We start from the raw sequence: 14,276 nt of genomic DNA, 5'->3' as shown, positions 1-14,276 counted from the left end.
TCACAAGCCAATATATTTTGTTTTGGGGGAACAATGATTCGTTTCCCCAAATATAGCATGAAACAGGGCTACACAGGTGTCATAAGCTGCTCCCTCTCACACCTCCCTCTATTTTGGTTTCTCAATCTTTGCAGTGGTTCACTGGCTATGCTTTTAACCTAGGAACAGTTCAAGAGCTTGTACAAAGAATGGAGGCAGAGATCTGTGGCATCCAAAGTTTTGGCGATTTCTTGCCTTTCCTTAGACCCAGCATTGACCTCACTAGTAAATTTGAATTATAAGACTATAAAGTATTTTGGCCACCATGTTTGCATAGGTTTGCAGGGACAGTAATAACTCGTCCCCAGTGCAGCCAGTATTTAGGATGCTGCAAAGAAATCCCATCAAAAAAGTACATCCTCCACTTTGTAGGAGAAGCTAAGACCAAGGCAAACATGGTGACTCTAAGCATGACCAGTTTTTTCAAGACAATCCTTTATCATCACCTTCCATATTTACATTGCCTTTTCCTGCACATCCAGCAATGCAGAAACGCATTAACTAAATAGACATGCCCGCTTCTCCTTCGTCTTAATTGTCATTTACCACTGTTTCACTGCTCTATGAGGTAAGTTATTTAATATTTGCCATCCTGGGAGTGCCTGTGGGCCTTTCCACAACGACATCACAATTGAAATAAGCCTCGGCAAAGTATATAAAGGAGTATTACTGCACTGTATGTACCCAAGACTTCAAAGGCGTTTTAATATTTGATTTTATGAGCCACAGCTCAGTAATTTATTCTGGAAATAGTAACAGGCATATTGCTACCTGAGGCATTCATTAGCATCCATTATGCCCCTGAGCTCACTGACTATCAGAGAGTAACTTGCACAGATCAGAGGTTACATCAGAGGCATTCCTAGAGGTGATCTGGGTGTGGAGGAAACAGATTCCTTAAAAGCTCCTGTTTCATTGGTAACCTTCCATTATATTGAAAGGTATCATTATTATATCTAAAAAATGTCAGTGGGCTAAGACAACTGAAGCCAACAGGAAGGCGCCTTGCTTTGTGTGTTTTAGAGCTGTAAATCATGGCTTCGGAACCTTCTGGAACTGTGAGTTCTTTCTTCTTTAATTACAACGAATGCCAATATGTGGCGTAATTTAGCTTAGCCATCAAGTTCACTGGATGACCATTTCCTAGCTTAACCTACCTTACAAGGTTAAAATGAATAACCACTATGTGGAACTACCAATCTCAGCTCCTTGGAGAAAGGCCAGGATATAAATACAATTTTTTTTAAAAAAATAAACAATAAAATCCCTATTGAAATGAAGAGCTTTAGACCAGGTCGAAGTGACTTATGTTGCATCTGAGCTTGCAGTATTGGCGATATTTACTGTGCCTAAATCAGAGACGGTGGTCCTCCAGACATTGTCAGATTACAACTCCCATCATCCCTGATGGAACCCAACATCATCTGGACGGCAACAGGTCCCCTATCCCTGACCTTAATTCTAATTTAAAAGGTTTCTACTTGGCTGTCTAGTGAGCTGTCTAGTTTCCCAATGAACTGAGCCATCAGGGTTAGGCCTGCCAATGAAAGAGCTCATAAATCTAGAGAGGATAATCTCCCCACCCTACCTACTATATCAGTGCTGACAGCAGCAGCAGCCTCTGCTTGAGGGTGGGTAGAACCATCTGGACTGAGCTAACTTCATCCCTGACTAATCTTCATCCCTGACTGATCCACAAGTCTTCAAGTGCTATGATGCCACAGTGCCTAGAGAGTAGTATTCTCCAACTTGGTGGCCTCCAGATATTTTGGACCCCCATCAGCCCCAGCCATCATCTAGGAAGCACCAGGTTGGGAAACGATGTCAAGTGATTTGTTAGAAGGCAGGAAGGGACAGATCTATTTGCCTCCAGAGCTTATCAGTACTCAAAGTGCAGCTCCTGCTGGAACTGAAGGCAGCTGCTTTATACAGAGTCAGACCAATTAATCATCTAGGTCTGTATTGTCTACACGCTGACAGGCAGCGGCTCTCCGGGGTTTCAGACAGGGCTTTCTCCAGCCCTACCTGGAAATGCGAAGGATTGAAACGGTGGGTTTACCAATCCAAAACATGAGCTACCCACTGAACTGTGGCCCTTCATCCAGTTGCTCCTTTGTCCCAGCAAATTATCAGTGATATGGCAACACAGCTTTTAGGGCAGTACTCGCAGTACCTCAACCTTTTGGGACCAACTCGTAAAGCGGGAGTAACCAATGAGGTGCAGATGTTACACTACAACTCCCTTAATTGCTGACAATTGGTCATGTTTGCTGAGACTGATGGGAATTTGAGTCCAACAACACTATGTGGGGCTACTCTTGGGTCTGGTTCAGAGGCTCAAGCAAAATGCTGCAGATGGAGAGTTGCTGAGGCTAAAAATATTTTTACTGGCTGCCCATACACTACTGGACTAGTAGGACTAGGTTTGTAGTTCTTTATTAATTTACAAGGCTCTTAACAGCTTGGGTGCAGGATACCTCAGGGACCATCTGATCAGTTAAACACATGTTTAACTACAAAATGTTCCATGGACACTAACATGCAAAAACTTGCAAAGGCTTTAAGAGAGCACTCTGAGCCTCCTGAAGGTGGAGGCTTCAAAGACTGCTTCTGAACAGTGCTCTTTGAAGCAGCCCCTCACCCCCATTTGTGCCTCTGGAGGCTCAAGCAGAACTCAAAGAGCATCTCTTAAAGCCTTTGCACATGGGGGTTCACATTTTTTAAAATTGGGGTTAAAAGGGGGTCCTCATCCTCAAAAAGGTTGAGGACTGCTGTCTTAGGAGATTTAACTCAGCAGCTCTCAAAGCTATTTCCCAAACCTCTGCCGAATCAAAAGAGCAATTGTGAAGTTGCAGGAGTGCAGGGGGGGGGGGCGGTGTGGTGAACTCTGAAGTAGACTCTGAACAAAGATTATCTGTGCCCTGTGCTGAGAGTTTGTTTTTGAGAAAAGAAACACCGTGTCTTTGAATAATGGTTTGTTTTGCTTCCTCTCCTGCTGGCTGGCTTAGAAGAACAAAGGCACATACATAACGGCGCATGGCCATTCTTTCAAGAGTGTCTCATGACAGTCTGTAAAGGCTGCTCATATGAACCCTCGTCAAAGCTGGACCCTGGAACTGCTTCATTTCACGAAGCTGATCTGCACTATAGAGCTCCGTGTCAAATTTTGTTTCTTTTCATGACTCAGCGAACTTCCTATGCAACACAAGCTTTCTTCTCCCAGGATTGTAGGATCGGGGTCATTATCCTCCACAACCCCCTGCAAAAAATAGTGTTGAATTTGCACAGCTGCACCCCAACATCCCAATAAGGATTAATGTACACGTCACATGACAACAGCATCTGCCAGAGGCACACTGGTCCTTCTCACAGCAAATCCATAACTAGCGAATATAGATAGATACACTTCTTTAGAAGTTTGTAACCATTTTGGTTTTCAGGGAGCCACAGCTGAGTGAAAGCTACACTTTGCTTGAGCTACACAGCTGTTTTAAGGATATGTATATTTGCACTTGTTGCAGGAAACAGTGGTGCATGTACAGCAAATATGATTCCTGCATAAAGGGTATAAATTGGCACTTGTCTCCCCCGCCCCAAGTCAGCGTCAGTGGAGGAAAATGACTAATAATGAAGGAAGAGGGGTACGACCAGTGGCGTAGCGTGGGTTGTCAGCACCCGGGGCAAGGCAAGTAATTTGCGCCCCCTAACCGGTGGATTTGCGCCCCCTAACCCATGGATTTGCGCCCCCTAACCCTAACCCCCAGATGTTGCGCCCGGCCCCCCCTGCACCCCCCACACTACGCCACTGGGTACGACAATAATGTGGAAGCGATATTGAAAAAACTTTTGTCCGTTCTAATCATGGGAAAGTTCATGTGTCAGTTCTATTTAAATACACACTGCCTGTGTTAACTTGTTCAGGGTTTAACTCAGGGGTCGGCAACCTAAGGCCCATGGGTCACAAGCTGCCCACAGGGGTTGTTTAACCGGCCCACAAGCCACCCCTGAACTGAGCTGCCTGCTCGGCAAGTCCCTGCGCACTGCGCTAAACTGGTGCAGCGCAGTGTGGGGACTCACTTCTGCGGCACCAGGAATCATGTCTGCACAGACGCCGGAAATTGCGTCTGTGCAGACACCGGAAATTGCGGGCATGCGTGCTCACGATCTGTCCCACGGAGGGATCTCCACTGGAGTGAACCAGCTCAGGTGAGGTAAACCTTGCCAACCCCTGATTTAACTTCTCCCACATAATGAAAGAAAAAGAAGAAAATGGGGCATACAGCAACTATAGGGGGCTCTGAGTGCCTGAGCACCCAGAATTTTTTGTTGTGGGTGCTCAGCACCCAAACTGCAGGACCCCCATGCAACTTCCAATGTATCACAAGGCCTTTCTGAGGTCTTGCAAGGTCTCAGAACCTGATTTTTGGAAGTCAGGTTTCAAGACTGGTGGCCCTGCATAATATCATGACGTCATGTACACTGGGCGTCCATAACCTGGGGCCCAAGTTGGCTCCCCTGGTAGCATATAAACCCAGCCACCATTGTCAGGGTGTTAATAGTGGCACAGAAGCTAGAACATATTATGCCACACACTAGCCCTGCTGCAAATGTAAGAGGCAGAAATGTTTCCCTAACTATGCAACCAAGCTCTTTCTTTTCAATCCTAACCCATTTTAGGATTTGCATCAGGATCAAGCGATGTTCCAAAATTCCATAACATCTGTCCAAACTGGGTTTAGAGAGAGAAGTACTTCCTGGAAAAATTCTCACCTGTGTATTCCACCCAATACATTTCTTTAGCAAAATAATTCATATCCTGCCTTCCTACTTTCCAGCAGAGTAGTGCCCAAGGCAGCTAATGATCAAAGAATAAAATAATCATCAACAATTAAAGAGCTAAAAACAGAAACAGCATAGCAGATAATTAAACATCACAGTCAGCTTAAAACATCAAGGCAAATAAAACATTTCATAGACATTAGGCAATCCTTTATGGGATCAGGGATCTAATTATGTCTACTTATGGGGAGAATACAAGTACCAGACATGGAAGGTGACTAAAGAACCTACACACCGTCAATACCATCCAGCTTGCTTACAAGATCATCTGCAAATGATTCCAATGTTCCTTAAGGTTGGTGATACAGCTCTTAATGATTGCTAGAAAGATGAAAGCACGCTGCTTCCACAATGCAACACTCAACAGCACTGCATGAATTAAGAACAAGATTCCACACATTCTCAGAAGATGTCAGCTAGTGAGCAATTTCCTGGTTTCTTTATATCAATGCCCACATACACAAAAATGGAACACAGTCTCTGAAGATTTTGGAAACAGATAACATTCCACAAAATCTGACTCCAGAATTTTATAGTTAACTATGGAGAAGAAAACTTGGTAAGGAGGACAGAGAAAGCTACAAATTATATGAAAATCAGAACAGGAAATACCTAGAAAATATACCTTTTTATTTTTGTACAAAACCAACTTACATTTTACTATTTGTACAGGGGCGGGGAACCAAAACTGACCAGTGGACTGGTTCAAGGCCTCGCCCACCCCTGCAGGCCACTTTGAGAAGTGGAAGAGAACACCCACCTGTCAGCCAACAGACATTGATGTGGCAATGTTAGAAGAGCCCCCCCCCCCCCCCGCCGTCATTAGCATCAGACAGCTGATTGACACCAACAGTGAACTTCACTTGGTCTGCTAACAGACAAAGTGTGGATTTAAACCATGACTGCGCATGAACATTTTTCTTCTAAAATGTCCATTTGCAGGTGTGGTTTGAATCTAAACTGTGCCTGCAAACAGACAACATTAAAGGGACTTGCTGTCAGTTACTGAGCTCTATGTACCAAATAACAATTGAGAACACATTCTGAGCCCCCATTTGTCCAATTGCAGCTGCATTTTTGCATGCCCCACACCTGATGTTTCATATACCATCAGCATGGTTTGGGGGGAAACAACCTCACAGGCCAAATTAATAGGTCTGTCAGCTGGAGGCTCCCCACTGCTGCTTTTAAAAAAAGATTCCTGGTTCCTAAATAATTTTGCTTCACTTATTTCAAAAGGAAGTCACTAAAACCAGTTTGTAAGACTATATTGTTCCATTGCGCAAACATGAAAGGAGGGACACGCAATATTTACACACTAATATGCATTCTCCACTTTTATCTTATCCTCTGCTTCCTGGGATCCTGATCCAGCTCACTGAAATTAGAAGATGCTGCTGAGTTTATTATGCTTTAAGCGAGGTTTTCCAGTCAAACTGTTAAAAAAATTCTCTTTCTCAGTGAGCTGTTAGTAGTTTAACTAATAATACACTGCATTCATCTCAGCCACATGCAAATGTAATGTAATGTTGCACTCCCAGAGGTGCATGCCTACCTGACTCCAAAGATGACTTGAAGAAGGGTACAGATCCCCGAGACGAAGAAGATGGTGCTGATCAGGTGACTCTGTGTCAGGGTATCATGCTCCAAGCAAAGAGATTTGGACAGGATGAGAGGGATAGCAACAAGACCTCCAAGAGCAGTGAGGTAGTGCTAAGAACCAGAGAGAGAGAGAGAAAAGAGTTAAGAGAAAGAGCTTTGTGTATAATAGCGGAGAAGACAGGGCCTTTTTTGTGGTGGTACCCAGAATACAGAACTCCCTCCCTCCCAAGAGAGGTGAAGTTGGCTCCCACTCTTTGAAGCTTCAGGTCTGCTCCCATTACTTTAATGTAGCTGCACGTCTATACTTTCCAGCTTTAAGAATGTGTGGGGTAGGTAATAATAATAATAATAATAATAATAATAATAATAATAATAATTTATTTATATCCCACCCTCCCCAGCCAAAGCTGGGCTCAGGGCGGCTAACAACAATCAAAATAATCCAACATTATAAAATTAATTGAGTGGGGCTTCAAAGGAAAAATTGGATACTCAAAGTGAGCTCCCAATTGTTTGGGAGCAAGGCATTCCCAACACTCCATGCTATGCTTCAAAGTCCCAACAATCAAGGCTTCAAACCACAGCATCAGCTGACGTCAAAGTGACATCAGGTGACTGACAGGTCAACCCTCTGTCAAATTTGGGCAGCCAGAAAAGGTTGCTTTTCTCCAATGTAGGCAATACTGTATTGCTTCAGACTGCAGGAAGGGGCTCAGATTGACTGAATGCTCTTTCACACACAAGAAACTACCCAAAATTGATCTATTGGAGAACAGGTAAGTTAGACCCATTTTCCATATATGTTAGTTTTCTTTATACAGTGCTCTTTTCAAGTCTGGTTCTGAGAATTTAGGCTATAAACTGCTTTGCAGGAACAACAACATATTCTGGCTCTCCCCCTCCCCTTACCATGATCTGTCCCCAAAACCACTAATGAACACAGAGGAGAGGAACACAGGTTCTTGCATTGTACTTGTCTTCCTCTTGCTCCTTGCCCCAAGCTAGTGACAACTTTTGAGGATTAAATTGGGGAAAATCTTTAAAACACCTTCCCTCACCAAAATAGCTCCTGTACAAATAGCCTCCCTCCCTCCAACAAACAAACAAAAGAATGGCTGAGGTTCCTGTTGCTCACCTCATATGTAATAACTTCTACCTTAAGCCCTGAGTTTCATTGACATAATGCCCCTATCACTAAATCAATATCTGAGCATTACCTCATGGCTGCCCGCTACAGACTTAAAAAAAAAGCTCCACTAATAGGATTATACATATTTATTACAAAATGATTTTTGAACTGATGAGAATGAGGAAGCTGCTTCATGTATCAGACTACCTGAGAAAGTTCTGTCAGTACACCTGTTGACCTCTTCTTTTAAAGAGCAGGCAAGTCTGCACCTCAGACAGCTGAGGGAATTACAGAAGCCTCACAAAGCTAAAGCTGTGTGAAAAAGGAAAGGCTGAACTAGGGTTGTCAGAACCACTGTGGGGTGTTGTGCAATAGAGCTCTGGGCAGACTTGGGTGACTGAAATCCCCATTCAGTCATAAAGCTGGACCTGCAGTGCTGGCTCCATGTTTTATGGGGCCCTTGAGCAAGATACCTGTCATGGGCATCCCTCTTCCCTTCAGTCCTTCCCTTGGTCTGCCTCTGGGACCAGTTTCAACCACTAGGAAACATTGATTCCTAGCACTCTCCCTCTGGGCCAGAGGGTAAAGAAAAAGGATGAATAGATCGCCTAGGCAAGTGGAGCAACAATAGGACCAGGGGCTGTGCTGAGATAGGTTTCTGGTAGGTTGGAGCTTTCTCTGAGGAAAATTGGAAAAAAATGACACTGCCAACATCGCCTGCTATACATCTGGATTTTCCCAGACATTTAGAAAATTTCTGCCCAGACACTGCTTGCGGTTGCAGTATTCCGGATATGTCCGGTAAATTCCGGACGTGTGGCAACCCTGTGATATGAGCCTTTGCAAACACAACATTACCAACCCCTGATACCGATTCTAGTGATCTGAGCGGCCACCAGTCACTCTCTCTCCCTCAGACTCACTTGCCTCACAGAATAAATGGAATTACCCCCAAATAAGTAATCCTGAATTCTTTGGAGGGATATAATTCTCCCTTGAGAGACATAATCTCCCCCATATATACACCACCCATAGCATTTTTGCTACAATATAATCAGTACACGTTGTGGCTCCTTTGCCTATTTATCACATACTGACTTTAAATCTGTTATAATTTATTATTAACCTCAGCCATAGTTTTGTTCAACTGGTCACACAAGACCCTCCACCTAACTTTTCCTTCCAAGCCTCACCTGAATTCCCAAGAAGATGCAGAGGTACCAAGGGGGGATATCTGTGACGGTGTAAGCGAGACGGCTGGAGTCTTTGCCTTTCTGCCTTTCTTCGCACTCTGGAACCGTGGCACCAGCTTCAGGGAAGTTGCAGTAATGCCCTCCATCATCAGTCTGCAGGAACCAAGGGAGAACATTTCAGTTAGGGCTTGAACCAGAGGCCACCAGCATTTGCTTCTCTGAAATGTGTTTTACAAAGTTACTGGCACCTCTTTGGAGCCTCTGGGTGCCTATCTTGCTACCTGTCTCAATATGGATGGGTTGGAAGACACAAGATTTACCCACCCTGGAAGAGTGGCAGATGAAGGTGATGGACTATATGGAATTGGCAGAAATGACTGGCAGAATCCGAGACCAGGGAGAAGAGTTGGTGGAAGAAGATTGGAAGAAATTTAAAGACTACTTGCAGAAATACTGTAAAATTAATGAATGTTAAAATGATGTTGGATTGAAAATAAGTGGTATTGGTAACAAGGTTAATAAGAATATGCAAATATGGATTGATAATGGATGAAAATGCATAGTTATAATAGGTTAAGATATAGAGTTAAGATAAATGAAAGAGGGCAAGGATTTGCTGAATTGATTATGTAAATGGGAATACAAAAAGGAGAGGTGTGAGGAGGTCAAGGAAACAAGCAAATGAACTTAAAGATATTGAAAAATGGATTTAAAAAAAAAATCTTAGCTATTTGCTTTTTGAACTTTGTATTTTTTATTTTCTATGTTTTCTTTTTAGTATGTTAATTACTGTTTAATTTTTTTTATTCTGTAAACTTATGTTTTTTGTAAAACGCTAATAAATATCTTATAAAAAAAAATCAATATGGATGGGTTGGAATGGAATGGACTTGGACTGGCAGGAGAAAATGCCAGAATACGCAGTTAGCAAAAATTACAGGGAGAATTAGAGATGATACAGAACAAAGATTTAATAGAGAATGGGACACTTACAGAGGATACCTAAAAGAGCATTTTAAACATCTAAATTCTTTGGCAGGTCTTGATTAACCCTTGCATGACAGTAGGAAACTTTACAAAACCAAGACAATTGAGACAATTTATGAGAGACAATGGAAAGTGTGCAGTCGGAAAAATGCAACTCAGGAACCATGTTGGGGTGATCGGAAGTCATAATGGAATCTGTTATGTATGAATCTATTTTTTTTCTTTTTGTAATATGTATTGACCTTGAGTTGTTTGTGTCGATTGTTGTTGTTGTTTTTTTGCAAAATTAATAAAGTATTAAAAAAAATGTGGATGGGTTGGGAAGGGGAAAAACAAAGTTATCTGTGAATCTATTTCAATAGTAAATCTTCAGAGCTGGCCCCTGTATTTTCTAATCTGTTCCTTCTTAAACAAGCTCACTCCAGTTTCATTCAGAAAAGTTACTGAAAACAAGAATACACTACAAATGTTTCATTTACGCTGCTCTTTCTCTGCAGCATGGTTTGTCACATGCATCATAAATAGGAAAGACATAATGAGGTTGAGCTGGTTTCACTCTTGCTAAAGAGGACAACTTTTTATTTCTCATGTACGGGTAACTATGTCAGTCATGGGGGAGAGAGGGGGGAGGAAACTTGAAAGCAGCAATGACACACAATGTAAAGAGAATAAGAGGCAGGTAATAAAATCTGCAGCAGATTTGAAAGCTAGAACGGGCTTGGACATTGGCCTAGTTATCCCTCACAAGTTTGTTATCATCAGGCTCCCTTTTTAAGGAAGAGAGAAGCTTAGCGATCTGTTCCACTTAGTTGCTCTGAGGGGGAAAAGAAAGACCATTGAGAATTCCATTTGCTGAAGGTGGTCCAGAAACACACCGTCTAATAGGAAACTCAGGTGCTGAGTGCAGGTAGCTATGTAACCAAAATTGGGTCACTGAGAAAATAAGGTGGTAGGAATTCCAAGATTTGCAGAAGTACAAGAAATGCTTCTGGGCAGAAGGGATGACTAAGGTGGCAAAAAGAGAGAAGACCCAACAGACATGTGGAGACTGGTCATTTTAAGTGGCCAATAAAATGCTGAGTATCAGTCATTAGAGTGGGGAGGGAAAGAAGAAAAACAGGAGGAAATATTACGAAGCATCTGAGAAGGGGGCATTGCTGTCTGGAACCCCACACAGGAGCACTTAATTTTGTCCCTACTTGCTGATACTAATAGTAAAAATTAATATTTGTTTTAAATAACCCTATGTACGGACCATCCAAAGAGCCTTAGAGGAAAAAGTAGGGTGTAACAACAACGACAACATTGCTGGTACTATTCATTTATACAACACAAGCTGTGCATTTTCATTCAAACTTCTGCTATGAAGTTATTTGCATGTGGCTTGGACTCTTTCCAAATAGCACGAGGACTTGATTTACCAGACTTGCTGATGGCAAAGCAATTTAGCCCTGGAAGTCTAAACAGCAAAGGTATCCTCAAGCATAGAGAACAAAAGAAGAATACTGAATTTCCAGTGGTCCAGCTAGCTCTCTAGGGTCTCTGGAACAGATCTTTCTTAGCAGCTGTGATCCTTTAACTAGAGATGGATCCCAGACCCTTTTGCAAGCTCTGCCTACTGATCCCCTCTTTGAGGCTATATGAAAGCATAACACTTTTCACTGCTGTGCTGCTAGATATTATCTACATTGTTTACAAAGGTAGTCAGGCAGGTGTATTCCTCTTTTAGCCATGTATTTGTGCATGTACACACATTTGTGTTCTTTTTTTCCTCCTAGACGTGCAGTTTAATTCTATGAAAGTTTACTCAGTAGTAAGCGCCAGAGAATATAATGGAATTACTTCTAAGCATAGGCATAGCTGGGTGGGGGGAGCTGCCCCCCCCCCAGATCAAGTAAAACTATAAAATACTTAACCACAACCACATTGGTTCTGACCCCCCCCTAACAAAAGTCATACCCCTCTAACAAAGTACCCCCCCACGAAAATCCTGGCTACACCCATGCTTCTAAGCAAGCGTTCACAAAATTGCAGCCTCAGAACCCACCTAAGGCATACAACAATGCAGGATAGGGGTGCGTAAACTTTAGGAACGTTCACTATCCTAAAGTTTTTAAAATGCTAACAATATTTCTTTGTTCTGGCCTGTCTTAATCTAGAGTAGCAGCAGAAAAGCAAGAGATTATCTTTTTTTTTTTTTAAGCAGAGAAGGAAATGATAAGGAGTGAACTGTCATGTAATAAAAAATAATCCATTCTTCCTCTCTCTTATTTGTCAAATTTAAAGGACTATACAAGTAGCGAATTGTTACAATTTACTCAGAAACAGAAGTGCATTCAACATAGTTCCACCACACATAAGGGGGGAAAAGAGTTTTACAAGAAACAAATACGTTTTGGCAATTATAAACACAGCCTAACATTGCTAAGTCCAGGGGTGTTAACCCATGCCCACCCCCACCCCAGATTCCACTTCCTAGGAGACCTAGCCAGCATGCCCAATGGTCAGGGGTGCTGGGTGCTGAAGCCCCAAGTTCCTATACCCTGGCTTACTCTATCCATTTCCCTCTTTCCCCATTTTTTAATTTTTATTTTCTTGTTGTTTGGTTTTATTCAAGCTCACTATGCAGGCATCTGATTTAAAATACAAATATAGAACTTACTATAAATATGGGGTTGTCTAGTCCATTTGGGTCCTTGTTTGAGGGAGTCATCTCCATTTCAAGGTTTCTTCAGCACCTTCTTCGAAAAAACAAGACAGAAGAGAAGATGAGATTTCCCATAAAACCTTCATGCTTCAAGCTCTGAACAAGCAGCAACAGAGAAGCTGAAGGAGCCTGACTTGTAGGAGTCCAAATTCTTTTCCAGGCATTCATGTGAGAATTACTGCAAAGGAATTTCCCTTTTCACTGGCTTGCTGAAATAACTCTCCCTCCTCTCTTTCCCCTCAATTACACAGGATGGGTAAGTTTCTAAATCTTTGAGATTGCCCTGCCTGACACACAGGGCAGTGTGTCAATTTCATGGGCATCGCAGATAATTCATTAAAACTTACTGAGTGCCCTTCCTAAGTTAATACATATTTCATGTTGAATAACAGATTGGATTTTTCAGACTGAGCAATATTTTTAAAAAATCTGCAGTTGTTTACCGTGAAACAGGGAAATGAAACTCAAAAGCCATACAGATATACCTGTCACCTGAAGAATATAACTACCGTATTTTTCGCTCTATAGGACGCACCTTGTTTTAGAGGGGGAGAACAAGGGGAAAAAATTCTCCCCCTCTCCGCTCAGCGCCCCTTCAGTGAAGCGGCAGGAGACACGGAGCCCCTTCCATTTCTCCTCCTACTTGGCTGAAGGGGCGCTGCGCAGCTCTCCCTCTCTGCTGAAGCTGGGAGAGTCTTGCTCTCCTGGCTTCAGCGAAAGGAACCTGAAGCCTGCGGAGCACAGCGGGAACTTGCGCTGCGCTCCGAAGGCTTCAGGCGGCTATCCCTGGCTTCAGCGAAAGGAACCTGAAGCCTGCGGAGCGCAGCAGGAACTCACGCCGCGCTCTGGAGGCTTCACGTTGCTTTCGCTGAAGCCTCCGGAGCGCGGAGGGAGCGCTCCCTCTGCGCTTCAGAGGCTTTGCGTTGCTATTGTTGAAGCCAAGGAGCCTGCATTCACTCTATAGGAAGCACAGACATTTCCCCTTAATTTTTGGAGGGGGAAAAGTGCGTCCTATAGAGCGAAAAATACGGTATTTGGTAACTTTACATATTATATATACGTGTGTGTGTGTTACACATCACCCCAATCTCCAAGAGGTGAGAGACTCCACACTTACCCAGGGTTTGGTTTCTTTGGAATGAAGGTCGGTGAAGATATATGGTTTTATTTACACATACATACAACCTTAGCATAGGATGAGGAAAGAGGGTCTCGCAGAATTAACACCCCAATAGATCTTGCTCCTTTATTAGTCCCACCTTTAGATCTAGCCTGGACCAAGGCAATTCTTCTCCTATGTAATGGCTAGGTGAGTGGGGTGGAGAAGAGCCCACCCATTTGAGTCTGTGGCACAGAGCAATTTCTTTGCATAGGCTAAATCATGGTACTTGACTAGCCAGCAAAAGCCATTACCTTGACAAAGGAACCAGTTCCGGCAAGTCTTCTTCCATACGTTCTATCCCCACAGATACAGGATCCCAAGATACTATCCACAACAAGAAATACACACACACACAAATACACACACACACACACACACACACACACACACACACACACAGAGTTTTTAATTGTTTAATGATAATGACCCTACCTTGAAGGCTTGATAGTGGGAAGCCAATATACGTGTTTTAAATGTTAGATTACAGATCGTTTTTGGAATGAAGTTGGATTCTGATGGCAAGGAAGTAAAAGGTGTAGCAAAAGAGGAGATTACGGATGGGTGTTTGGTCCGTTCCAGCAGGGCTCCCCTCTTATGTTGCTTGGTACTAGAAGGCTC

The 14,276-nt window shown here is 43.0% G+C and overlaps 1 protein-coding gene across 6 annotated transcripts in view; it reads right to left on the bottom strand.

The window, feature by feature from the left end:
- The window catches only part of LOC114605350 (solute carrier family 23 member 1-like), an 81,298-nt gene that overhangs the window by 17,577 nt on the left and 49,445 nt on the right, over positions 1 to 14,276 (bottom strand). For 4 of the 6 annotated variants that reach the window (XM_077934879.1, XM_028746522.2, XM_028746523.2 and 1 more), the window contains 3 exons: positions 12,452 to 12,530; positions 8,803 to 8,955; positions 6,434 to 6,591 (listed from right to left, as the gene is read on the bottom strand). In XM_077934879.1, coding sequence (XP_077791005.1) covers positions 6,434 to 6,591; positions 8,803 to 8,955; positions 12,452 to 12,508 — 368 coding nt within the window. In that variant the 5' untranslated portion in view covers positions 12,509 to 12,530. The remainder of the gene's footprint in view (positions 1 to 6,433; positions 6,592 to 8,802; positions 8,956 to 12,451; positions 12,531 to 14,276) is intronic. The other 2 variants (XM_028746524.2, XM_077934880.1) reach the window with 1 other exon arrangement.

Source organism: Podarcis muralis, chromosome 10, assembly GCF_964188315.1.
Source record: "Podarcis muralis chromosome 10, rPodMur119.hap1.1, whole genome shotgun sequence".
Lineage (NCBI taxonomy): Eukaryota > Metazoa > Chordata > Lepidosauria > Squamata > Lacertidae > Podarcis > Podarcis muralis.
Note: the sequence above shows the minus strand (reverse complement) of the source record. Positions and strands in the feature narration are given on the sequence as shown.